The sequence below is a fragment of the Podarcis tiliguerta genome (genome assembly GCF_965153285.1).
Source record: "Podarcis tiliguerta genome assembly, chromosome: 10".
NCBI lineage: Eukaryota > Metazoa > Chordata > Lepidosauria > Squamata > Lacertidae > Podarcis > Podarcis tiliguerta.
In genome coordinates, this window is record NC_139543.1 from 62,503,383 (window position 1) to 62,529,617 (window position 26,235).

The 26,235-nt window shown below is 44.4% G+C and overlaps 1 protein-coding gene across 15 annotated transcripts in view; it reads left to right on the forward strand.

The window, feature by feature from the left end:
- The window catches only part of ABCC9 (ATP binding cassette subfamily C member 9), a 91,724-nt gene that overhangs the window by 21,091 nt on the left and 44,398 nt on the right, over nucleotides 1-26,235 (forward strand). For 5 of the 15 annotated variants that reach the window (XM_083401735.1, XM_083401742.1, XM_083401743.1 and 2 more), the window contains 12 exons: nucleotides 1,188-1,322; nucleotides 2,600-2,762; nucleotides 5,067-5,107; nucleotides 7,484-7,626; nucleotides 11,638-11,746; nucleotides 13,268-13,378; nucleotides 14,432-14,504; nucleotides 15,425-15,530; nucleotides 15,856-15,894; nucleotides 20,778-20,816; nucleotides 24,135-24,233; nucleotides 25,430-25,514. In XM_083401735.1, the coding sequence (XP_083257861.1) occupies nucleotides 1,188-1,322; nucleotides 2,600-2,762; nucleotides 5,067-5,107; nucleotides 7,484-7,626; nucleotides 11,638-11,746; nucleotides 13,268-13,378; nucleotides 14,432-14,504; nucleotides 15,425-15,530; nucleotides 15,856-15,894; nucleotides 20,778-20,816; nucleotides 24,135-24,233; nucleotides 25,430-25,514 (1,143 nt within the window). The remainder of the gene's footprint in view (nucleotides 1-1,187; nucleotides 1,323-2,599; nucleotides 2,763-5,066; nucleotides 5,108-7,483; nucleotides 7,627-11,637; nucleotides 11,747-13,267; nucleotides 13,379-14,431; nucleotides 14,505-15,424; nucleotides 15,531-15,855; nucleotides 15,895-20,777; nucleotides 20,817-24,134; nucleotides 24,234-25,429; nucleotides 25,515-26,235) is intronic. The other 10 variants (XM_083401746.1, XM_083401745.1, XM_083401748.1 and 7 more) reach the window with 2 other exon arrangements.

Below are 26,235 nucleotides of genomic sequence, written 5' to 3' on the forward strand. Positions count from 1 at the left end.
TACATGCTGAGAGGGTGTTGCTCCTGTCAGCAACCGTGCTGCAGCTTTCTGCATTAGCTGAGGTTTCCAGATCAAGTGCAAGGGGAGCCCCCCACAAAATGCATTGCAGTTATCCTTTGGCCATGCTGGCTTGGGGGTAGATGGAGTAGGAACCCCAAAACAGCTGGAGGGCCACAGGTTTGCCCTCTGCCCTGAACCCCCCCACCCTAATTTCAGGTAGCAGGGTGGGGAAAAACCTCCTCTGCCAGAGATTTCGGATAGCCACCACAAGGCAGAGCAATCAATACTACAGCCACGTTTACCCCATACATTCAAAACACTACGATACCACTTAAAACTGTCATGGCTTCTCCCAAAGAATTCTGGGAGCTGACTAATGTGAAGGGTGCTGAGAGTTGTTTTGAGGTCCCAATCCCCCACGTAGAACTGCAATTGCTAGAGTGGCCTAACAATAAATCCCTCTTTACAGGGAATTTGGGGAATCGTAGCTCTGGGCGGAGGGGGCAAGTTCCTAATAGCTCTCAGCTCCCTTAAACAAACTTCAGCTCCCAGAATCCTCTGGGGGAAGCCATGACTGTTTAAAGTGGTATAATAGTGCTTTAAATGTATGGCGTGAACATACATTAATAAGGTAAGGTAAAAAGGTAAAGGACCCCGGGACTGTTAAGTCCGGTCAAAGGCAACTATGGGATTTTGGCGGTCATCTTGCTTTCAGATTGAGGGAGCTGGCGTTTGTTCACAGACAGCTTTCCGGGTCATGTGGCTAGCAGGACTAAACCACTTCTGGCACAACGGAACACCGTGACGGAAACCAGAGCACACGGAAACACCGTTTACCCTCCTGCCACAGCAGTACCTATTTATCTACTTGCACTGGTGTGCTTTCGAACTGCTAGGTTGGCAGGAGCTGGGACAGAACAACAGGAACTCACCCCGTCATGGGGATTTGAACCACCGACCTTCTGATCGGCAAGCCCAAGAGGCTCAGTGGTTTAGACCACAGCGTCACCCGCATCTGACTTAGTATAACTTAGTAGCCTTTGTTACACACCCTTTACAGTTAAGCATTATGCAGCATATTTTGAATTTGGCAGCTTCACCTTTAGATCATCTCATACAGGTTTGTGCACTGAACTACAGAACTGGCAATGTTTCCTAAGTCTTCTCTACCCCCCTTTTTTTTGTAGATTATCATGGGGGTGATCCTGCTCTACAACTTACTTGGCCAGAGTGCCTTGGTCGGCGCTGCAGTCATTGTATTGCTGGCTCCAATACAATATTTCATAGCGACAAAGTTGGCCGAGGCTCAGAAGAGCACGCTTGTAAGTTGTTTTTCCACACATGAGACTTGGCAGCTATTTAAAGCACGCGACCGGAGTGGTAACACACTGGAGTTCTGTGCCTGGTTATGGTACACTGTTGGACGTAGCTCAGTCAGCAGAGCATGGGACTCTTAACCTCAAGGTTGTGAGTTCGAGCCCCAGGTTGGGCAAATGCTTCCTACATTGCAGGAGGTTGGGCTAGATGACCCCTCATAGTCGCTTCCAACTCTACAACTCTATGGCTCTATGTTGCTTAACAGAGCCGCTGGGGAAACCCAGCCAGATGGGTGGAGTATAAATAATAGCATTATTATTATTATTATTATTATTATTATTATTATTATTATTATTATTAACAACTAAACTGACACTCGTGGCTTTGTTCCTCCATAATATTGTCAGGAGCTCATCCTACCATCGAGTAGGACCCCATGGTTTGTTAAACCATGATTAGCATGGTGTGTGAAGACGGCCCAGCAGCTTAACTGTGGTTTATTTATTACCAACAAGCCACAGTTTCTTTATTGATGCACAAACCTTAGTTTCTGTCAATTATGTCTTGGTGTTAAGTGTGAACTCAGCACCCTGCCTTAATCATGGTTTGACTTTCAAATCCCAGACATCATCATCATCATCATCATCATTATTATTATTATCAACATCATCATCTTTGTTTAGATGGGCACTTAGTGGTTTCAGCTCAACCAAAGGAACAGTGATATAACTGACTACAGTCAAGCCTCAGCTCCTGAACGCCTCCATTTTGGAACGTTTCGGCTCCCGTATGCCGAAAACCCAGAAGTAAATGCTCTGGTTTGTGAATGTTTTTTGGATGCTGAATATCCGACGCTGCTTCCGCTTGAGTGCAGGAAGCTCCTGCAACCAATCAGAAGCCGTGCCTCAGTTGGCGAACATTTTCGGAAGCTGAACAGGCTTCCGGAATGGATTATGTTCGACAACCAAGGTTTGACTGTACCATAACTCTTGCATCAAAAACTATTGAACTGCTTTGAAAATGTGGCAACAATGTTTTAAAAAAACATTGACAGCGTAAGACAGCTCCTGATGTTTCAGCTGATCTTCAATCCATGGTTTCAAGGATCAGCAACACATTATGGGTTGTCAGTCTCTGCCCTCTCCACCCTGTGGCCTCACTTTGCAGTTTGGCACGATCCATAGTTTGCTAAAATATTTATTATTGTTTATTTGCATTTTTAAAAATGGGTGGTTTAATGCTCTTTTCCCCTTTTCTCCCTCCATTTCCCATCGATGGAAAGGATTACTCCACAGAGAGGCTGAAGAAAACCAATGAAATACTGAAAGGGATCAAGCTTTTAAAGCTGTATGCCTGGGAGCACATATTCTGCAGAAGCGTAGAAGAAACGAGGGTGAAGGAGCTGACGAGCCTCAAAACCTTTGCTCTTTACACGTCTCTCTCTAGTAAGTATATATCCTTGAGTGTGGCAGGCTGGCTGGAAGGCCACCATCTTGTTGTTTGACCCTCCTCCCTTTTTGTCCAAAGACAAACGCAAAAACAGCAGTGCACAAATTAGAATAAATGCTTTTTTAAAAGCACACACATGCCACATATGCTATAAAATACAAAAGTCACAACAATAGGTACAGGAATAGGCATACTACACACACACACACACACACTTAAAAGCATGGAATAATTAAATGTTGCCATATCTTACTGTTTGGGTGGATAGAACAGATTGCCAGTTATGTTATTTGTTAAACTATGGAATTTGTTTCCATAAGCAGTAGTGATGGCTATCAACAACAACAACAACAATGTTCTATTATTTGGACCCCACTCATCTAACTGGGTTGCCCCAGTCACTCTGGGCTGCTCCCGGCATATACAAAAACATAATAAAACATTAAACTTTAAAAACTTCCCTATACTTCAGATGTCTTCAAAAAGTTGTATAATTGTTTATTTCCTTGACAACTGGTGGGAGGGTGTTTCATAGGGTAGGTGCCACTACTGAGCAGGTCCTCTGCCTTGTTCCCTGTAACCTCACTTCTTGCTGTGAGGGAACTGCCAGAAGGCCCTCGGAGCTGGACCTCAGTGTTTGGGCTGAACGATGGAGGTGGAGATGCTCCTTCAGGTATACTGGGCTGAGGCCATTTAGGGCTTTAAAGGTTGGCACCAACACTTTGAATTGTGCTCGCAAACATACTGGGAGCCGATGTAGGTCTTTCAAGACTGGTGTTATATAGTCTCAGTGGTCGCTCCCAGTCACCATTCTAGCTGCCACATTCTGGAATAGTTGTGGTTTCCAGGTCACCTTCAAAGGTAGTTCCATGTAGAGTGCATTGCAGTAGTCCAAGCGGGAGATAACCAGAGCATGCACCACTCTGGCGAGACAGTGGGCAGGCAGGTAGGGTCTCAGCCAGTGTACCAGATGGAGCTGGCTTTTAAAGAGTGGTTACTAGCCACAAGGGCTATATTTTACCTCCAGTGTTGGAAGCCGCATGCTTCTGAATACCAGTTGCTGAAAATCACAGGTGGGAAGAGTGCTGTAAACACCCCGGACCTTATTGTAAGCCACCCAGAGGCACCAGGTTGGCTTCAAAAAGCAGTCTCTTCTAATGGTCTTATAGAGCCATTAGAGGCAGCACCTGCCACAAAAACTGCCCACAGCCATGGGCACCTTCAACACAGACCTGCACCAAACTGCTCTGGAGGTTGCAAGCCTCCAGAGTCTCTGTTGTCATCTGCGAAATGTTGCAAAGTAACAAGAGCCCAGCTGGATGAGATCAAAAAAGACCCTTCTAGTCCAGTATCCTGCTTTCCACAGCGACCACCCAGATGTTTGTGGGAAGCCAACAGGCAGGCCATGATTTCAGTAGCGCCCTTTGACCGACATTCATCGTAATTGGTTGTCATTCCTAGTTTTAGGTCCGCCAGTTAAACATTATTATTATTTTAGCTGATTAGGGAGCTCCAAGGCAGATGATTGAATTATCATACTTCCTGCATGTGGCTTCTGACCCGGATTTTACAAGACTGGGAAGGCTATCCCCATGGCCTGCAGGGGCAATGCTCTTTCTCCCTCTGCCAATTCCCAGGATTCAGTCACCTCTCCATTCCCAACCTTAGCAGAAAGACGGAAGAGAGATCACATGCAGCAGAGCAGGTCCCTTTTCCCACAAGATGAGCTTCCAGCATCGCTACGTTTTCTTTGTCTTCCAAGATGGAAAAAAAAGCCTTGTGAAGCTTGCAAGTTTATGAAACTTGGCTGGGGAGAAATGATTTCCTGACCTCCTGTTGCCTTTCTCATACCCTGGGACAAGCACGATGAGATCTCTCCAAATAATCATCTAACCTTCCTTATTAAGCTTGTTGACATCCCTTAGTTTACATTAACAATCACACGCAGCATCTATGGGCAGCTGATATAGCAGAGTTTGTTTATTTTTTTCATGGCCTTTGATTTAGGTTAACATAACCTCAGCAATTTAAATAATTCCCTTTTCCCCACCAAGCCAACGTTTTTAACTGTGGCATACAACCCGACAATTCTTTCGGGAATATGTTCCCCAGCTCAGTAAAATACACAAACCATAATATTTCCAAGTATGTTTTCATTTGACAGGAAAAGCTCCCCCCCCCCAACCTCCACTTAAGGAGTTGTCCGGGCAGGAAATAATCTTAAAGCAAACATCTATAGTATAGTTCAGACATTGACAAATGTTGCTGTATATAATTTATGGTTGTGCTTGTTTCCACAGTTTTTATGAATGCAGCTATACCAATTGCAGCTGTTCTTGCGGTAAGAATTAATTTTTGGAGTGTGTGTGAATGTTGGGTGGTTTATTAAGCAAACTTTTAAATTAGCTGTAGACATACAGAAGAATGAACTGCTAGATTTTTGAGGTGGTAGAGTAGATTTTATTATTTCAGACAGCAGGGCAGATGTCCCCTTGAATGTTCCCAGATGTAAAACATCATCGTCATCAACAACATCATCAACAACAACTTATGGAGAAAGATTCTAACTAAAGATGACAAATCACTTACCACACAATACTGTCCTGAGATTAGCTCAGGATTTTTCTGAAATTGCTTGGAAGAAAATGGAAAACCTCCAAAAGATATTCCCAAGCCATTGGAGGACTGGGATAAGTGTTGCCAAGCATACTTCCTACTTGTATTTCTACAGTGGTACCTTGGTTCTCAAACTTAATCTGTTCCAAAAGCAAAGCGTTCCAAAACCAAGGCGCGCTTTCCCATAGAAAGTAATGCAAAATGGATGAATCCCTTCCAGACTTTTAAAAACAACCCCTAAAACAGCAATTTAACATGAATTTTACTATCTAACAAGACCATTGATCCATAAAATGAAAGCAATAATCAATGTAAAAAGGTAAAGGTAAAGGTACCCCTGCCCATACGGGCCAGTCTTGTCAGACTCTAGGGTTGTGCGCTTATCTCACTCTAGAGGCCGGGAGCCGGCGCCGTCCGCAGACACTTCCGGGTCACGTGGCCAGTGTGACATCGCTGCTCTGGCGAGCCAGCACCAGCGCAGCACACGGAACGCCGTTTACCTTCCCGCTATAAAGCGGTACCTATTTATCTACTTGCACTTGAAGGGTGCTTTCGAACTGCTAGGTGGGCAGGAGCTGGGACCGAAGATGGGAGCTCACCCCGCCGTGGGGATTGGAACCGCCGACCATACGATCGGCAAGTCCTAGGCACTGTGGTTTTAACCACAGCGCCACCCACGTCCCTGATAATAATCAATGTACTGTACTATAAAATAAATGGCAGTATTGTAGATGATAATAATTAAAATTCAATACTTTTCATACCTGCACTGATGATAGTCATTGTTTGAATGGAGAGCTTTTATCCATTTTTGCAGCCACACAATCAATCAATCAGTAGCTGAACTGGGTTCCACACAGTCACAATAACAAAGTAACCGAAAATGCCTCAAAAACAAAAACGCAAAATAAATAGCAAAAAAAAAAGAGCGCCAAACTTTATCCATTCCGGAAGTCCGTTTGACGTCTGAAATGTTTGAAAACCAAGACACGGCTTCTGATTGGTGCAGGTGCCCCGGAAACATTAGCCGACAGTTGCATCGGATGTTCGGCTTCCGAAAAACGTTCGAAAACTGGAACACTTACTTCTGGGTTTTCGGCATTTGGGAACCAAGGCGTTTGAGAACCAAGGTACCACTGTATTTGTATCAGTGGTCCAGGAGCAGCAGCAGTGGCAACAGGACACCTATTTACCTGTTTAGGATACATACACAGTGGTACCCAACCTTTTTTGGCCATGCCCCACCTAAGCATCTCTAGAATTCTGATCCACCCCCACCCATGACATATAATTCTTATTATTTAGAAAGTGAACTCCTAGTCATGTGGAGTAAGCCTAAAAGGCTATTAACTGTAAATAACTCATTCTCGAATTGCCCCCATTAAAAATCAAATTGCCCTACTGTGGGGCGTGTGCCCCATGTTGGAAGCCATGGTACTTGCATCTCACTAAATAGCCCTGAGAACTCCTTGCCTATTATTGATATCAGGCAGCTGCCTTCACTTTATTCTTTTCAGAGCCTGCTGAAGATATTCTTATTTGGCAAGCCTACCCGGATGTTTAGAAAACTTGCATGAGTTTTAGTTTGTTTCAGTCTACTCTACTGTGGTTTTGACATCCTGTAGGCCTCAAATTATTGTTGTGGTTTTTAAAGTGACAATATTATTTTATCTTTTTCGTAAACCCTCTTCTGAGTTGTTGCTTTTCTCTACAGTCTATAAATTTCACGAAATAAATAAACTAAATCAAAGAGTCTCACAATAACAATAATATCCGGGATGGATCGGAAGGGGTCCAGATCAGTCAAGACAGGATCGGGTCCGATCCAGATTAACAAACTGGATTCAGAGGACCCTGATTTTTATACACTTATGGTTGCAAAATTCAGAGAGGTGTGAATCCCTGAGGAATAAAATTTGGTTTCACTTTGCGTATTGGTTCCAAAATTGGTTCCAAAACCATCTATCCAAATTAGATAGTTTGTCATTAAAATGCAAAGAGCATTGCATTCCAACCCCCTCCTCCCGTCTCACACATTCTTTGCCTCGCTTGTTCTGCACGAAGCAACATAACCAACACCCTCTTTTTCCTGACGTGACAGACCTTTGTGACATACACGTATATTAAAGAGGAACCACCAACTACAGCCCAGGCCTTTGCATCGTTGTCGCTTTTCCACATCCTGGTCACACCGCTGTTCCTGCTTTCCACAGTTGTTCGATTTGCTGTCAAGGCCATCATCAGGTACAGTGGTACCTCGAGTTACATACGCTTCACGTTACAGACGCTTCAGGTTACAAACTCCGCTAACCCAGAAATAGTACCTCGGGTTAAGAACTTTGCTTCAGGATGAGAACAGAAATCGTGCTCCGGCGGCGTGGCAGCAGAAGGAGGCCCCATTAGCTAAAGTGGTCTTCAGGTTAAGAACAGTTTCAGGTTAAGAACGGACCTCCGGAACGAATTAAGTACATAACCAGAGGTACCACTGTATGTGCTTTAATGCATAGGAATATGCCAAGAGCCTGTGTGGAGAAACAGCTAGAGTGTTGGACTAGGACCTGGGAGTCCATGATTCAATTCCCCACTCAGCCACAAAGCTTGGGCTAGTCACTGCCTCTCAGCCTAACATATCTCACAGGGTTGTTGTTATTATTTATTGAATACTTGCTTTATCTTGCCCAGAGCAACCCAAAGTGACTTACAACCAAACAGGCAAAATATATAAAAAAAACCTAACCCTTAGAGACCAACTAAGTTTGTTCTTGGTATAAGCTTTTGTGTGCATGCACACTTCTTCAGATACCAACGTGTGGTCTCTAAGGTGCTACTGGACTGATATCTATCATCTATCTATCTATCTATCTATCTAATCGACTGTGTCAGACCAACACAGCTACCTACCTGAACCAAACAGGCAGACAGACAACCTCCCCACATAGATACATGAAAGCCAAGAGGAAAACAAGAAATACGAGTGTGGTGTAGTGGTTATTAAGAACGGTAGACGTGTAATCTGGTGAACCGAGTTCACGTCTCCGCTCCTCCCCATGCAGCTGCTGGGTGAACTTGGGCTAGTCACACTTCTTTGAAGTCTCTCAGCCCCACTCACCTCAAAGAGTGTTTGTTGTGGGGGAAGAAGGGAAAGGAGAATGGTAACTGCTTTGAGACTCCTTAGGGTAGTGATAAAGCGGGATATCAAATCCAAATTCCTCCTCCTCTTCTTCTTCTTCTTCTTCTTCAACATCACCACCGCCCCACTTCCAGCAGGCCTGGTTATAGATAAGTACAGTCTAAAGTTAAGTAATGATGGCGCCAGGTAGGCCTTCTTAGGAAGAGCATTCCACAAAGGCCCCTTCTCCTGTTTCCACACTCTGGATCTCTCATGGAGGATGCACGTGAAGAAGGACCTCAGATGATGATCTCAAGGTCCGGGTCACTTCATTGTGAGAAAAAAACACACCATGTATGCCACCTTGAGCTCCATGAAGGAAAAGGTGGTATGCGAATGTAATAAGCAAATAATAATTTATTATGTAAGATTGTTGGACAGTCTAGTCTGATATTGTGTCTTTGGCTGCCATATATCCTGGAATCAGGCTCTGAAATTGGCATCCAGGCGGATTTTTAAAAATCCAAAAAACTTAATTTTGGTGGAGAGATGTTCCCCAAAAAAGCTCAAGAACTTTGTCCGGATTTTCACTTTTGGGGAATATGGCAACCCTAGTCTTGCTAATCTACAGCTAACCCTCCATTGCTTCAGACGGATCTTTCCCAGTCTGGTCACAAATTGAAGATTGAGTCTGAGGCAGTCGTGGGTTGTAGACAACTAACTTTTACTCAGAGCAGAGCCATTAAAATTAGTGAACCTAGGTTAATGTTTTATTCAATGTTAGACCCACTTAAATTAATGGGTGTGGCTAATTGAGCAAAGCACCTGCTCTGCTCCTGACCTTCCGCCCTCTTCTTCTTTGATTAACGATTTTAACCACTTTTCTCCTGCATAATTCTTTGCCCCAGCCAATGAGGTGGTGGTTAGTGCAAGCAAAACAGAGGAAAAATACATGCGCAGAATTTATGTAAGTTACAGATCAGACCTTTTCTTTGCGCGGATTCTGAATTATCTTTGTTTTTCCTAAACTGAACGGAAATCGGCTGCATTTCCACAACTGAGGTGGTGGGGAACAGAGGTGTCAGTCCAACGAGAAGTCTGGAAGAAAGTTGCTTTCTAACCCTAAACATGGTATCTTCCATCTTTCCTTCCAGTCTCCAAACCCGCCTTCTATTTGTTTAAATGTTCTCTCTCTCTGTGTGCTATATTTAGCTCAGCTGTAACACCAAATAGAGAATGTCTGTCTTGCTTTGCACATTTGAGCTCTCCAAAGATCCCATTTTTTGCCAAGACAAATCTCAACCTTTAAGAAGCTTTCTCCTCCTCCTCCTCCTCCTCTTATTTTTTCTCTTACAGCCAAGGCAATACCCCAGTGAATATAGACTGGGCCACTCTATCCTCATTATCACCCATCCAATTAGCATATAGAATTAAGTGCTCTATTCCCAGGATAACTAAGTGGTTAATTGGGTCTGCCAATCCCCTTCATTTAGGGAATAGGCGTGTTGCACTGGTAGACAACCTTTTATGGGTTTTTGTGAATGAATCCCATTTGAATTTTGAATTCACCATTGCAGTCTACTAAAGAAGGAATCTTAGCTTATGTCAATGTAAACTCCCTTAGGAGTGTGGTCATTTGAAAGACCAGGGTGATTTCCATTAACCTGCTTATTGATCATTCATCCTGATTTCTTTGCACCAAGTTTGCAAGGGGTAGGTTGTACAGTGTTGGCTGCTTATTGAACATTCATTCTGATTTATTTTGAAGGCAGGTTGTGCAACTTTGCACTAATCAATTTCTACCCCACACTTTCCTGTGCATCTTCTCATCACTTTCCTTCCCGCAGAAAGTCCAGACTCTTTTGGAAGTGGGTTTGTTGTGCAACAATGCCATATACATTTAATTTTACAACCTGGATTTGCTGGTATGCAATTGAATCCCACCAACAAAACGGTCTGGAAGCCACCTAGATAAGCAGGGTAGCGCAAAGTAAATCCAATGATGTCACCATGTTTTGCAATTCCTGGCTCAAAAATACACATCTTGGCAGATTGTCAAATATAAGGTGTGCTTTATCACCCCCAAAGTTCTCCAGTTCAGAATAGAAAATGAGGGACTTCCAGACTTTCTCACGAAAGCCTTAAAAATATCATTTTATGGGTGTTTGGAAAGCTGTGTTTGAGCTAGATTAGTGCCTGAAATTTGGATAAAATAGAAAGGTAATTTTAAACCAATGTAATCTTCGTTGGCGATCATTCGTAGCTGAGTAAGATTGTCTTGCATAAACACATTTTTAATAGTGAGTCTGTAATGACATCTGTGGTAAAGGCTGTTCTCCAACTGGAGCTCTCGCAGGCCAGTGTTTCCCAGTTGTTGGTGTTTATGCTACATTTTAAAAGATTTGGCTTGAGAGAGTCTTTAAACCTCTTTTGTTGACCACCGGCATTACGCTTTCCATTTTTAAGTTCAGAATAGAGTAGTTGCTTTGGAAGACGATAATCAGGCATCTGCACAACATGACCAGTCCAACGAAGTTGATGTTGAAGAATCATCTCAGTAAGTCCTCCCCGTGGCCCCCTACTTCTTCAAACGTATTCGTAATGGGTGACCCATTTCTAAATCGAGCTGAAGAAAGTTTGTCCACTGCTAGGTAAAATTCTTCCTTGGTTGTACCAGCTTAAACTAAGATAAGAAGAATGCCCATCAAGCCCAGCACTCTGGCCAATCAGATACCTATTATGCGAAGCTCACAAACAGGACCCGAGTGCAAATTCAGGTGACGAAGGGTTGCATTTGAGCTCTTCCCCATATGAACCTAAATTCCCAACTTAGGTTAGGATAATGACTGGGCTAGAACATCCCTCCCTTTAAAGTGTAGACATGTTCTTTTCCCATTGGAGAGAAAATAATCGTGGGATCTTTGCAGCACTGCCACTCTCAGTTGGAAATGGCACAGTTTGCGAGCGCTTCTGGCTCTGTGACGAACTGTTTGTCCAGAGAGCATCTGTCACAGTGCCAAGAAACATGCGGTTGGAACAAGTGGATTACACCATATGCCATGAAGATGTTGTAATCGTTATTCAGTAGTTTCTCAGTGTGTTGTTATGACTTGTAACAATTTGTCTTTTTCCATGTCTTGTCCCAGTGTGCAAAAACTGAATGAATTTCTCATAAGTGACGAGATTGGAGATGACAGCTGGAGAAAAGGAGAAACTGCCTTAACATGCGAGTCTTGCAAGAAGCACACGGGACTTGTAAGTGCCTCTCTCTTTATAAAATTGAACCAAGCACACTAGTGACTGGGGATAAGGGGATCTGTTAATTACAGTTTCTCATTTTCCACATCAGTCTGCAATAGTAAAAAAAAAACCTCATGAAAATTCATTAGCATCCAGTGCAATATTTCCCCCTGAATGTACACATCTTTGTATGCAATTTTGCCCACAATACACATTTTTGCAGATAAATTGCCCACAGTATAATGCATTTTTATATGTCGTTTTCACCAGTATATGCATTTTTATGCACATTTTTATGCATTTTTGTACACATTACAGTGGTACCTCGGGTTACATACACTTCAGGTTACACACTCTGCTAACCCAGAAATAGTGCTTCAGGTTAAGAACTTTGCTTCAGGATGAGAACAGAAATTGTGCTCCGGTGGCACAGCAGCAGCGGGAGGCTTCATGACCTAAAGTGGTGCTTCAGGTTAAGAACAGTTTCAGGTTAAAAACGGACCTCCAGAACAAATTAAGTACTTAACCTGAGGTACCACTGTACTGGAAAACCACATTGCAAAATTCAGAGATGTGCAAGATTTGGCAGGTGGCTGTGTTTTGGTCACATATTGTTTCAGAAAGTATTAATTAGGCAGATTCACTTTAAAATGTGAACTGATTTGAATCCCCCATCTCCCATTCCTACAGGTCACCCTGGGACTCTTGCACATGGCAGGATATTTTGTACTTGATGCTGTTTATGCATGCATTACCTATTTTTTTGCAGCATCCACACAACTTCATCGTCATTGAAAACCCACCCTATATTTTCACATCCTTTTAATTGGGACCACTTCTGTGGTTATTCTTCACTTGTCAGAGTTTCCAAAGAAACTGCAAATTCAAATTAAACGGGGGAGGGGTGAGAACAGGATGGCATTTTGAAGAGGATGCCGTGGTGCAGACATTGCAAAAAAATATTTGCGCACACCAACGGCACAGAACCTGCAACAAACTGCCTTGCAGAGGTGGCCCAGTTCATCGCCTTTGCTTAAAAACAACACAATGAAATGCTATAAAAAGTACATTTTGATCACAGTGAAATGGAATACATTTAAAGCAGGGGCAAGGAACCCCAAGCCACACATCTCACTGGCCCTGCCTCACACTCTGAATGTTTTTGCATCAATGGAATGCGTCTTTGAACACTTGAGATAACACTTTGAATAACCTCTTGGTTACTGCATATAGTTATTGACATTCTTGATTTCACAGAAAGGCATTTTAACACATGAAGAAGCAGAGGGATTGGCTGATTTAAATCTCCATGTATACAAACTAGCTTGAAAGTGTTTTTTCAGAAGCCCCTTTCCTTGCTTTGAGGAGATTTGTTGCAGCCGGTGTTGTCTTATAAGGGTTGTTCCTTTTGTACGCAGGAGGAAATGCCTCTTTTACTGCCATGCGTAGCTTCTATACCTTTCATGCATTATCTTACTGTGTTAACCTTCTGCAAAACGTCTCTCCTTCCTTCTTCCCTGCTGTCGACCTGCCTAGCCCTCCAAAGCCATAAATCGAAAGCAGCCGCTGAGGCAGCAGCTGGACAGCTATGAGCCTCCTCTAAGGATTCCAACCCGTCATTTAGACATTGATGACTGCGCTATCAAGGTGACTTGCATTTTCAGTAGGGCAGCCAACAAATTATTTTTTAAGTGAATCTGCTGCCAGCTGTTCAATTCATTAATCAATTAATGAATTGCGTGTAAGCTCAAGCCAGTTAAGACAGATGCTGTGTTGTTGCGTGGGTCATCTAACCAGGAAAGTGATGGCGAATATTTTGTTCTGGGTGGGATTGCATTTTCTCTTAAAGAACAACTTTTCATCTCAGGGTTATTATTGTGTCCTTTGATGCCCCGGTGACATGCATGGCATAAAACGTATTTTACCAACTGTTACTGGGTTTGTTGTTTTTGTACCCTTGTTATTATGTGTTTTATGAAATGTTAGGCTGAAAAAGTTCAAAACCAGTGTTTAATGTGAAATACACAGATTCCCACCCCCCTAACACCTCCTTCCTTTGTAATTCTTACTCTTGTGGCATTTTCCTGGGTTTTTAAAATCTTTGGCCAGCCTGGTTTTCACATAATGCCAAGCCATGGTTTGGTTAGCAAACCAAAAGTTGTGTCACAGGTGATCAAGCAAACCATGGCTTGTTTCACCAAAGTTCAGTCAAACAAGTGCCTCATGCCTTTTTAGCAAGGTGAATGTCTGGGGTTTGAAAGTCAAACCGTGGTTAAGGCAGGGTGCTGAGTTCACACATAACACCAAGACGTAATTGACGGAAACTAAGGTCTGTGCATCAATAAAGAAACTGTGGCTTGTTGGTAAGAAATAAACCACAGTTAAGCTGCTGGGCCGTCTTCACACACCATGCTAATCATGGTTTAACAAACCATGGGGTAGTATTATGGGGAAACAAAGCCACGAGTGTCAGTTTAGTTAATTAATTAATTAACAACAACAACAGCAGCAGCAGCAGCAATAATTTATTATTTATACCCCACTCATCTGTCTGGGCTTCCCCAGCCACTCTGGGCGGCTTCCAACAAAATATTAAAATACAGTTTGTAAGAGTGGTTATTTTATATAGATTCCTGCATGCACATACTCAGTATAATTGTTGCATGTTCTTGTGGTTCTAATATGTGGTATTTATTGCAGGTAACCAATGGGTATTTCTCTTGGGGAAGTGGCTTAGCCACATTATCCAATATTGATATCAGAATTCCCACAGGTATGATGAATTAATAGCCTCACATTTTCAACATTGTTTCATTTCTCATACCTTCTCTCATAGCCCTGGGATGGTCTAGAGGATGGGTGTGGAAGTTGTGGCCCTCCGGATGTTGTTGGACCCCAACTCCCATTAGCCCCAGACAAAGGACAGAGATGATGGGAACTGTAGTTCAACAACGGGTTCCTCACTCCTAGTTTATTGAGTATGCGTACAAACATGCAAGCACACAGATCGAGATTAGAGATGAACACAAATGTCTGTTAATAGAAAGTCAAGCGTGTTTAAACCACCGATGTTAATGGGAGATATGAAAACACCTGCAATCCTATGCACACTGACTTTGGATTAAGTCACACTTCATGCGACTTACCTCAGAACAGACATACATTTTTATTGCACTATAAAGCAGCAATCATACTAAACTGGGAGTCTTCCTGAACTCCTGAACTCCATGGGGCTTACTTCTAGGTAGCCTACTTATAATACTAATACTAATATTTTTTATCATCATAATTATTATTATTTCTTATACCCCTCCCATCTGACTGGGTTGCCAGCAAAAATACATTTAGAAGAAAAGGGGGGGGGGGGATAAAACATTAAAAGCTTCCTGAAACAGGAATCTGTTACATTGAAATGAAGACAAAATTATGCAGAAACATGTCTCTATTTGACACAGTGATTTCTCCTCCTCCTCCTCCTCCTCCTCTCTTTTCCTTTCTTCTATAACTGACAAATAAGAAAATAGTAGATTCTTAAAAAGGTAATAGCTATTAAACAGCAGCCAATCAATAGTATCAACATCTAATTCATATATACAGTGTTCACCATTCATGCGTGTTACGATCAAAGCAACCAAGACCATTCAGTTATTGGTGGATCAAAGGGTCTAATGTTAGTCCGTTGTTGCTTTGCAGGCCAAATGACAATGATTGTGGGTCAGGTTGGCTGTGGCAAATCTTCTCTCCTTCTTGCTGTTCTTGGTGAGATGCAAGCTCTGGAAGGCAAAGTTCATTGGAACCGGTATGTTTGTTATTTCCCTCACTTTGGTGCTTTTATAGGGTCAATGAATGAACTGATCTATGAGTTAGCCCTGGGGGGGGGGGGGGGAGTTGACAGATGGATTTTGAGGTCACAACTGTTAAAAAACGTAACTGCTTTGTTCCTTTTTTGTTTTTTACCTATACCCTTGATTCCAGTTATTTAATATCTTTCCATATTACACATTTAATTTTGGGATTGTGAGGTCTAGAAGCTTTTCTATGAAGACGGCATGCAGTTATATTGTGGAGCCTGATGTTTTCCCAATCCTGGCACAAACAAATGTGGTTGTTGCTGGTAATTTCAGACAGCCTGACAGAGACGAGTTTTCAGGAAAATCCTACAGGTATTACCAATTCCAACCCTAATGGTTTCAGTTCCGTGGCATAACAATAAATCCCTACTATAATTCCCTTACTACATAATTCTGCATGCTTGAGTTTGCCCACTGATCTTATAAGGGTTAGAAAAGAGCACCAAAAACATCTGGAGAAGTTAATGAAGATTTTGTAGTACTGAGGCTAGCAGCATACTATCCATATAGCACCCTTTAGAGACAGGTTGCATTTAACCTCCTGTTACTCTCTGGAAAAGTAACTTCTATGCTTACCCACAAATAGCTCTAAGTGAAATTCATATACTTAAAGCCATGGTTTTCTCAGTAGTGATGTATGGAAGTGAGAGCTGGACCATAAAGAAGGCTGATCGCCGAAGAATTGATGCTTTTGAATTATGGTGATGGAGGAGACTCTTGAGAGTCCCATGGACAGCAAGAAGATCAAACCTATCCATTCTGAAAGAAATCAGCCCTGAGCGCTCACTGGAAGGACAGATCATGAAGTTGAGACTCCAATACTTTGGCCACCTCATGAGAAGAGAAGACTCCCTGGAAAAGACCCTGATGTTGGGCAAGATGGAGGACACAAGGAGAAGGGGACAACAGAGGACGAGATGGTTAGACAGTGTTCTCGAAGCTACCAGCATGAGTTTGACCAAACTGCGGGAGGCAGTGGGAGACAGAAGTGCCTGGCGTGCTCTGGTTCATGGGGACACAAAGAGTTGGACACGACTAAACGACTAAACAACAACTAAACAACAACAAGAGCTAAATTCATAGAGTCAAGCATTTCCAGAGGACAGAATATGTGTATGCCCAGTGCCCCCAAGCATCCTTCTGTATCTTGCCAGCAGGTTTTCCAGGGGCCTGTTGCTTCAGGAATTTGGAGCTGGAAAGCGAATAAGCTTGCCAGTGAATGTTGTGCAGTGTACACCCTGCTTGAGGAAGATTTGATCCTTGGCATCTTTGATTGAGATCACAGACAGCGGGGCTGTTTAGATGCAGCCAAGGAAACAGGGGCAATTTGCAAGCCCACAGCTGGCACCAGCCCACTGGCCGATGTGCTGGGTGATCCCCAGTCCTTGCTTCAGCATCAGCGACCCTAGCTTTAGAAGCTGGAGCATGCTCTAATCAGCAGAATAAACGCTACACAACAGAAGCGGCAGGGAGAGGCTGTGATGAGCATATTTACAAGCAGTTTATTCAGCGTACATCAGGACAAAAGGAAAAACATGTCTTCCCCCCCTTCACGTCCAAGCAAGCAGCATAAGCAATAGCTATACACAAAACGGAAGTTCCCACCAAGCTGTGCTGGAGTTTAAACAGGCATGTGACACACAACAGTCATGCCTGAACTTAAGGTGGAATGGAATATCCTAACAGGGGCCAGGACTCTGCCTGAGACCTTTGAGACCCTCTGCCATTCAGAATAGACAAACACAGACTAGGTGGGTCAGGGGTTGCAAACATGTGGGCCTTGAGACTACAATTTCCCCACCGTCCCTGACCATCAGCCATGTTGTCCGAGGCTGATGGAAACTGCAAGTGATCAGTGCAAGTCTCTGGCAAAAGCAGTCTGCTCCCGCTCCCCCAGCAGGAAGGAAGAGAAAGGGAATTTTGAGAGTGGGGGAAAGAGGACAAAGTGGTGGTAGAGAGAGAAAAAAGGTGGCGCAGGGCCACTTTGGGTTCTGGTGTCACTCACCACAACCATGCCTGCTCCTGATAGGTTAATGTGAGAAAATGTGGCCCTCAAAATAGAAAAGATATACCCCTGCCCTAGTTTCTAGAGCAGTGGTTCTCAACCTGTGGGTTCCCAGATGTTGTTGGACTACAGCTCCCATCATCCCTGACCACTGGTCATGCTGGCTAGGAATGATGGGAGTTGTAGTCCAACAACATCTGGGGACCCACAGGTTGAGAACCACTATTCTAGAGGGAGCAGCCCTGTTATGAATAGAAGTTGCACCATAGATGTTCTCCTCCATGGTCTCCATCTTCTGAGCAACGCAAGAAGGTCGTATCCTGCTGCATCTTCCACACCACATCTGTCCTATCAGGAAGGGTTGGTGTGGTCGATATTAAGAGCCCACTCTGTCACCCAGTGGCTTTCTGACTTACGGCCTGTGTTCTGGTACAGAGGACTTTTCCCATCACCTCAACAGAGTGAGCAGCTTTGTGTGTACCTCAGTGCCCCTGTGTCTGCAGGAACTTGTGGCATCCACAAAACCCCCAAATTTATGAACCTGTTCTGCTGAATGGGGAAATGGCTAACCGAGCAAGAAAGAATCTCTGCCTTTCTGAGAGAAAACTCCCCACCTTCTGATGAAAATTCACTCCTTCATTTGAGCATGGGATGCCAAGTTACTCAGCCAGCTAATACTCTAGAAACATGACCCTGAGGTTAGCAGGATTCAGTTAATGTGTGTATATATACAGTCGTACCTTGGTTTTCGAACAGCTTAGTTCTCAAACGTTTTGGGTCCCGAACGCTGCAAACCCAGAAGTGAGTGTTCCAGTTTGTGAACTATTTTTGGAAGCCAAATATCTGGCGGGGCTTCCGTGGCTTCCGATTGGCTGCAGGAGCTTCCTGTAACCAATCAGAAGCCGCACTTTGGTTTTTGAACATTTTGGAAGTCGAACGGACTTCCAGAATGGATTCCAAGGTACGACTGTATATGTCTTTCGCTTCAGCTGATGTTCCTTTTCCCTTTGTTCTAAACCTTTGCCTCATGCTCTTGGGATGTGTTTTTTTAAAGTCCATATCCATGCAGTCGTGAATTAATTAATAATGACGCTTTCTCCTTCTTATATGTGTTTCCATCTACCAGGTGTGATTTTAGCCTGCCCAACCCATTGCTTGTTGCAGTGAAGCATTGACCTTCATTAATATTAAGCTGTGAAGCCATACTTAGCACCATTGTCATTTGCATGAATATGCTGTTTACATGTCATTTAAGGAATTTGGGGTCGGGGGGGGAGGATAAGAAATTGGGGAGGGAGACTACGTCTTACTGGAAAAGGTTTTTTTCCTCCCAACAGGTGTTCAAAGCTATGATGTGGGACTCTGAAATAAGCACGCCAGAAAACTAAATTCACAGTTGGGCGTAACAAAAGTTTGTTGTGTTCATAAAGAAACCAAAGAGCATTTGGAGTTATAGGACCACAGAAATAAAGAATTGCAGGGTTGCATAGAAATTTAGGCTGCTTCCATATGACCTTTTTATTGAGCACTCAACTCGATTTGCTTGCAGGGAGATTAGACAATGCTGGCGATTTAATGAGCGTTCATTCTGCTTTGTTTGTGGGGAGGTTATATGGTGTTAAGGGATGTGGGTGGCGCTGTGGGTAAAACCTCAGCGCCTAGGACTTGCCGATTGCATGGTCGGCGGGTCGAATCCCTGTGGCGGGGTGAGCTCCCGTCGTTCGGTCCCAGCTCCTGCCCCCTAGCAGTTCGAAAGCACCCTTAAGTGCAAGTAGCTAAATAGGTACCGCTTTATAGCGGGAAGGTAAACGGCATTTCCGTGTGCTGCTCTGGTGCCGGTTCGCCAGAGCAGCTTCGTCACGCTGACCACGTGACCCGGAAGTGTCTGCGGACAGCGCTGGCTCCCGGCCTCTAGAGTGAGATAAGCGCACAACCCTAGAGTCTGTCAAGACTGGCCTGTACGGGCAGGGGTACCTTTACCTTTATATGGTGTTGCACAAAGCAAATGCCACCCCACACTTTCCATTGCATTTTCCTTACTGCAAAAAGCCTGAGCTTTTAGGGAAGCGGGTTTGTTGGTCAAGACCTTCTCAAGCAACTGTAATTGCATGACTTGAATTTGCCAGCATGTGATTGAATCCCACCCAAAAAAAGTAGTCTGGAAGTATCCTGCATTTGTCTCCTGCAACCCTTGCAAGGAGCCCCTTCTCCTCTTGGTCAGCAATCTTCAAAGAGTGAGAGAGGTTTGCCTATTATGAGGGATACTGACCCAGACCTGGAGATCCTACAAAAAGTTAAGAGTCCTTAGGATCTCATATGAGTGAGATCTCTTTTTGAGATCTCAATAAAGATGAATTGAGTGTATGGGACCCTGAAGGACTTTTTATGACATCCCATGGTGGGTCAAATATCTCAAATCCCATGAGATGCAATTATTATTATTATTATTATTATTATTATTATTATTATTATTATTAATTACAGCCACTATTGGGATGCGGGTGGTGCTGTGGGTTAAACCACACAGCCTAGGACTTGCTGATCAGAAGGTTGGCAGTTCGAATCCCCGCGACGGGGTGAGCTGCCATTGCTCGGTCCCTGCTCCTGCCAACCTAGCAGTTTGAAAGCACGTCAAAGTGCAAGTAGATAAATAGGTACCGCTCTGGCTGGAAGGCAAACAGTGTTTCTGTGCGCTGCTCTGGTTTGCCAGAAGCGGCTTAGTCATGCTGGCCACATGACCCGGAAGCTGTACGCCAGCTCCCTCGGCCAGTAAAGTGAGATGAGCGCTGCAACCCCAGAGTCGGCCACGACTCGACCTAATGGTCTGGGGTCCCTTTACCTTTACCTTTTGCAGCCACTATTGGAGCTTACACACACGGGGGGGGGGGGGATGTAAATGCTTCCCCAGTGTGTACCATGTTGGATTTAATTGTACTAGTTGCTGATGGGGGCTCCAGAATGGAAACTGTGCAAAATTGGTCAGAATTTCTATCAGTATCTTGTTACAGTTGCAGCTGAGTGCTGTTCTGATATCTGTAGCAGATGCAAATGTCTTCCCCCCTATTCTTCAGCATCAGGAGTTTGATTTATTGCTTTCAAATATTTCTCCCAAGTATGTGAAATTTGCTCACCTCGTTGCTGTTATCTTTTCACCAACTACCACTAAAATACTGTTTACCATAACTTGCAGTGTATATGAAAGTGAGTCTTCTTTTGAAGCAAGCCGGAGGTATTATTCTTGAATCTTCTTCTTTTTGAATCCCTCCCTTTTCTACAACCAACGCCTTGTTTCCTTACCCCAGTTACAACACTTTGCTAGAGAATATTAACTAGCAAACTTCTCCAATGCAGTGGTTCCCAATCTCTTTTTGGGTGGTGGGGTGGGTTTAATGTCCTGGTCGAGTAAATATCCGAATATGAGCCGCAAGAAATTTTAAGACCCAGTTTGGAAAAGTTAAGACCCTCCAAGAACCAGTGACTTCATGTGATAGAGGAACAAACCAGCCCTCTCTTCCTTATCCTTCTTCACATAAACAACCTTTCATGATTCTTCGAGTTTCATTCCCAAGTTTCAGTGAATCAGGCAGCAACCCTATAATCAACTGACCAGAAAGTAAGTTCCATTGAACTCCATTGGACTTGCTTCTGAGTAGACCTGCATAGGATTGCACAGACATTCACTATGAACTAAGATGAATTTTCATGTCCGCTTCTGCTGGTAGTTCTTGTGGCAGCAATTGGGAACCACTGTGTTATCAGATACCTGATAACTTCAGGGAAATTAACAGCGCCCAACACATTCTTGTGCCTTCTAAACTCCTGTAATGTGGAAACTTGCTAAGTTTACATTAAATGCTTCTAACTAACACTCAGTATTTCACAGCACCCATATCTCTTTTATCAAACTGCAGGTGGAACTTGTGGAAAACCTGTTGTGATGGAACGTAGCAGCACTTTTAAAAAGAAACAAATGCCGGCAAAAAATTTTTTTTAAATGCTGTGCGTTCCCCATAGTAGTTATACATATTTTGAATGAGGAATTTTGAATTCAAGATTTGACTCTGTAGTTGCATTTTGAATGTGGCATTTTAACTGCGACATTCAAATGCTGTAGACACAGTGACTTAATTTGATAGTATTGATTTTGACCGGAGAGGAAATCTCCTAAGTTGTCAAATGTCAAATACTAATCTCTATTGCATGCATCTTATTAGAATGCTGGCAGATACTAATACCAATGCATGTTATCTATCAAATCCTGACAGATTTTTTAAAAAATGCATGCCAGCTGTTAAATACTGTCAAATATTAAAGACTATTATATGCTCATCATTAAATGCTATGATGCACCAGGAGTTTTCCAAACTGCCATTTGCACCATCTTGGGTTCCTTTGAAGCTTATCAGGGGTTCCCTCCAGATGTTGGTGGACTACAAATCCCATCATCTCTGACTTTTGGCTATGCTGCCTAAGGCTGTTGGTCAGCGACTACAGTGTAGTCCAACAACATATGGAGGGCACAACATTGACTGTCCCTGATCCATGAGGTCAATAATGGTTGATAAGCTAATCCAAAAGGCAGCTTGCAAACCATGCTGATCTTCCTCTTCAGTACGTACCTGGAAGGAAAGGTTGTACATAGGCTGCAGGGCATGGTTTGAAAGCACTTGATGCTGCAGTTTTGTTGAAGCAAAAGAGGTCTGGGACTGATCCATATCTCAGTAGGAGGTCACCTAGGAATAGGGATGTGGGTGGCGCTGTGGTCGAAACCACTGAGCTTCTTGGGCTTGCTGATCCTTGCAACGGGGTGAGCTCCCATTGCTCTGTCCCAGCTCCTGCCAACTTAGCAGTTGAAAAGCACACCAGTGGAAGTAGATAAATAGATACTGCTGCGGCGGGAAGGTAAACAGCGTTTTTGTGCACTCTGGCTTCCGTCACGGTGTTCTGTTGCACCAGAAGTGGTTTAGCCATGCTGGCCACATGACCTAGAAAGCTGTCTGTGGATAAACGCCGGTTCCCTCGGCCTGAAAAGCGAGATGAGTGCCGCACCCAATAGTCACCTTTGAGTGGATTTAACCATCCAGGGGTCATTTACCTTTACCTTATTTACCACCTGGGAATCCTGTTTACAGAGCCTTGAGAGCTATCACCGTAGAAGGATGGAACATTAATGTTACAGGTGGGACCTGCAACAAAATGTTGCAGTATATTCTCCCTCCTAACAAGAGAGTTCTTGTTCATGGTTCCAACCAGCCATTCGAGCAAGGCATCCCGCCCTCTCAGTTTTGCATTGCTCTTCTGCAGCCCAGCATGCTCAGCTTTCTTTTGGCAGTTATCTCGCTTAGGTGTCTGCTAAGGCCAACGCAGAAGTGGCCACCAATGGCTAGAGGTTGCAAAGGCACCATCGAGAGCTTCTGTCTTTGACTAGCCTCCTGTGCATGCTCCAAAATATGTGCAATTCTACGGAACCTGATGTCTATGCTTAGATGGTGGAATCTATGCAGCTGGAGTTCAACTTGATAGAATCATAGAACTGCAGTGTGCGGATCCTGGGGTCTAACCGAGAGGCGAGGTCCGAATCCAGTCCGAGGTCGATGGTGCGGTGTGGAGGCTGGCCGTCAAAGCTGTAGCTGGGTCCAAGGCGGGGAGTCGGGAGGAGTCAGGAACTCTGGCAGAAGAGCAGGACAGGATGCAGGCAGGAACAGGCTACCAACAACATTGCTCCCGCAACCTGGGACTGGGGCTGACTGGCTTTTATCTGCCCTGAGGCATAGGGCGGCCCCGGTCCACAGGTGACTCACCTCTCCTGGCCTGGAGGCGAGCACTCCTCCTGCGGGAACTTAGTTCCCTCCACCTCTCTGCCCTGAGCTTCTGCAGCTCAGGAGAGGCTGGAGGGTTACCGGACCCAGAGGCAACCTCCTCTTCCCCTGATGGGGCCGAGAGTGGAGCACCTGCAGGCAATGGGTCCTCCATCACCTCAGAGGCCAGAGCAGACTCAGCTGGTGCCTGCACCTGAGGATCCAGAGCAGGTGAGGACCCTTCAGGCTCAGGCCCCAGCCCCGGCTCAGCTGGTTCTGGAGGCGGGGACTCCTGTGCAGGCTGAGATTCCTCAGGTTCAGCCTCTGAGTCTGAATCCCAGGCCATCACATGCAGAGTTGGAAGAGATCCCATCTCCTCCAACCTCCTGCAATGCAGGAATCTCAACACATTGTCTCCCAATTTGAAATCATACTGGACCCTGCTTGTAAAGGACACATTGATTGGGCATATGACCATTGGAGAGCCTAGTGTCAGAATGTGTGAGTGTAAATAGGGCACATGTGGCACACATTTTTACTTGGAGTTAATCATGGGAAGAAAAAGCAGTGGCAGGGAATGGGTGCTCCTTTAACATAACCTTCTCCTGGAAAAAAACCTTCCCCTCCTTTCACTCTTGTTATAACATCTGCTTTTCTCTTGCATTTGTCTCTTACCAATTTGCTATAAACCATGTGCGGGAGAAGCTCTGCCTGCCCACTGCTCCTAACGCACTCACCTCTCCCACCAGGAACCGATACTCTGTGGCTTATGCAGCCCAGAAGCCCTGGCTCCTCAATGCTACGGTGGAGGAAAACATCACCTTTGGCAGCCCATTTAATAAACAGAGGTAAGGGAATAAGGCTTCTAACAGCCGCACTTCTTCCTGCTCTTTGCTCAGGTAAGGAAGATGGAAGAGCAAATGGGGATTTTTAGTTGGAGAATGGCAACTGCTAATTTCGAGGATGGGTGCAATGCATCAGGAAATCTTCCCATCCCAGTGCCACTGAAATGACTATATACTATTGTTGTACTGTGTATTTTGGGTCTATGGACCACAATAAAGCTGTGTATAAAATGACTAACACGAGCAAATAAGATATCCCTCCCACCCACCTCCAGCCCAGTCTTCCCTGTTGTCTCACAAATTGTGATGTTGAGATCATGCATCTACAGAGAGAACCCGTAATTTGAACCTTTGCCTCGGCCCAGTATACCTGAAGGAGCATCTCCACCCCCATTGTTCTGCCCGGATGCTGAGGTCCAGTGCCAGGGCCTTCTGGCGGTTCCCTCATTGTGAGAAGCAAAGCTACAGGGAACCAGGCAGAGGGCCTTCTCGGTAGTGGCACCCGCCCTGTGGAACGCCCTTCCATCAGATGTCAAAGAGATAAACAACTACCTGACATTCAGAAGACATCTTAAGGCAGCCCTGTTCAGGGAAGTTTTTAATGTATGACATATTAGTGTATTTTTGGTCTTTGTGGAAGCCTCCCAGATTGGCTGGGGAAGCCCAGCCAGATGTGTGAGGTACAAATAATAAATTATTATTATTATTATATTGCAAAGAGTGGGGAACTGGATCCAGGCAATGGACCAGCTCCTGATTTGCACACAAACCCCAGAGTCACTCACCTGTGTCAATCACCTGACGACAGTCTGGAAGCTTCTTTGCCTAGGAGTAAAAGCCAGACCTAAGTCCAGCCTGCAGTCAAGCACAAGCCATGAAAACAAGATGAAAAAAATTGCTATTAGCTCTGCTAGTGTCTGTCAAGCTGTGACCATAAACTTTCCCTCATTGCCTCATCGTTCAGTGGAAGAGGAAATAATCTGCATACAGAAGACCCCAGGTTCAGTTGCCAGCAGGTTCAGGTACAGCTGGGAGAGATCTTGCCTAAAATCCTGAAGAACTGCAGTCATTCAGCACAGATAGTATCAAGCTCGATGGACGCAATGGTGTAACTTAGTTCAAATCAGCTTCCTGTCTTTGCACTGGCCCTGCCCAGAGATCCTTTTGTGCGCATCAAGTTTCTTCTATTCCTTCAACAGGTACAAAGCTGTCACAGATGCATGTTCTCTGCAGCCTGACATCGATCTATTGCCATTTGGAGACCAGACCGAAATTGGAGAAAGGGTAAACAAAGCATGAGGAACTTGCGCTTATGCTCTCTGTCCAAGTGGATCCAAGATCGCAGCTGCTGTTAGTAATGACATCGGCACAAGCTGGTTTTCAGCAGAAGCAGCCTCAGTGCCCGCAACACTCAGCAATCCAGAAGCATCCCCCTGTCAGTTATTGGGGCATGATTTCTTTGTCTCACCAGGGCAAAGGCTGGCCCAAGAAATGTTGTTGCCTGAGGCAGAGCAGCAAATGGCACCCCTCTCCCCTGGGCTCAAGCCCAAGTGCATTATTATCCAAGGCCAGCCAAGTTATTTTGGCAAATGAGGCAGGAGGAAGCCCCACACATGCCTTTCCTAATCCTTGGCAGTAAAAACAATTACAATAATGTATTAAGTAACCAGCTGCCTTTTCAGGACACCCATATTTTGCTGCCTCACTTTGCCAAATGATAGGGGTGGCCCTGTCTGAGGTCTTTACCTGAGGAAACGTTCACTGGCAGGTGCTCTTGATGACATTCAAAACCTTAAAAGCCTGATCAACAAATTACAATTTCTAAGTTTTTCCGTAAACCCCTTGGCCTAACCAGGGCAATTGTCAGGTGAAATCTGCTATTGCTTTCTGAATTAAGGGCATTGATATTTGGTATTCTGTGCCCTTTGCCTGAATGGTTTCCTGCCTCTAAATCTATCTGGGTTTTTTCTTTGCCCCGATGTCAGGAAGCTGTAGTGATCAGGTG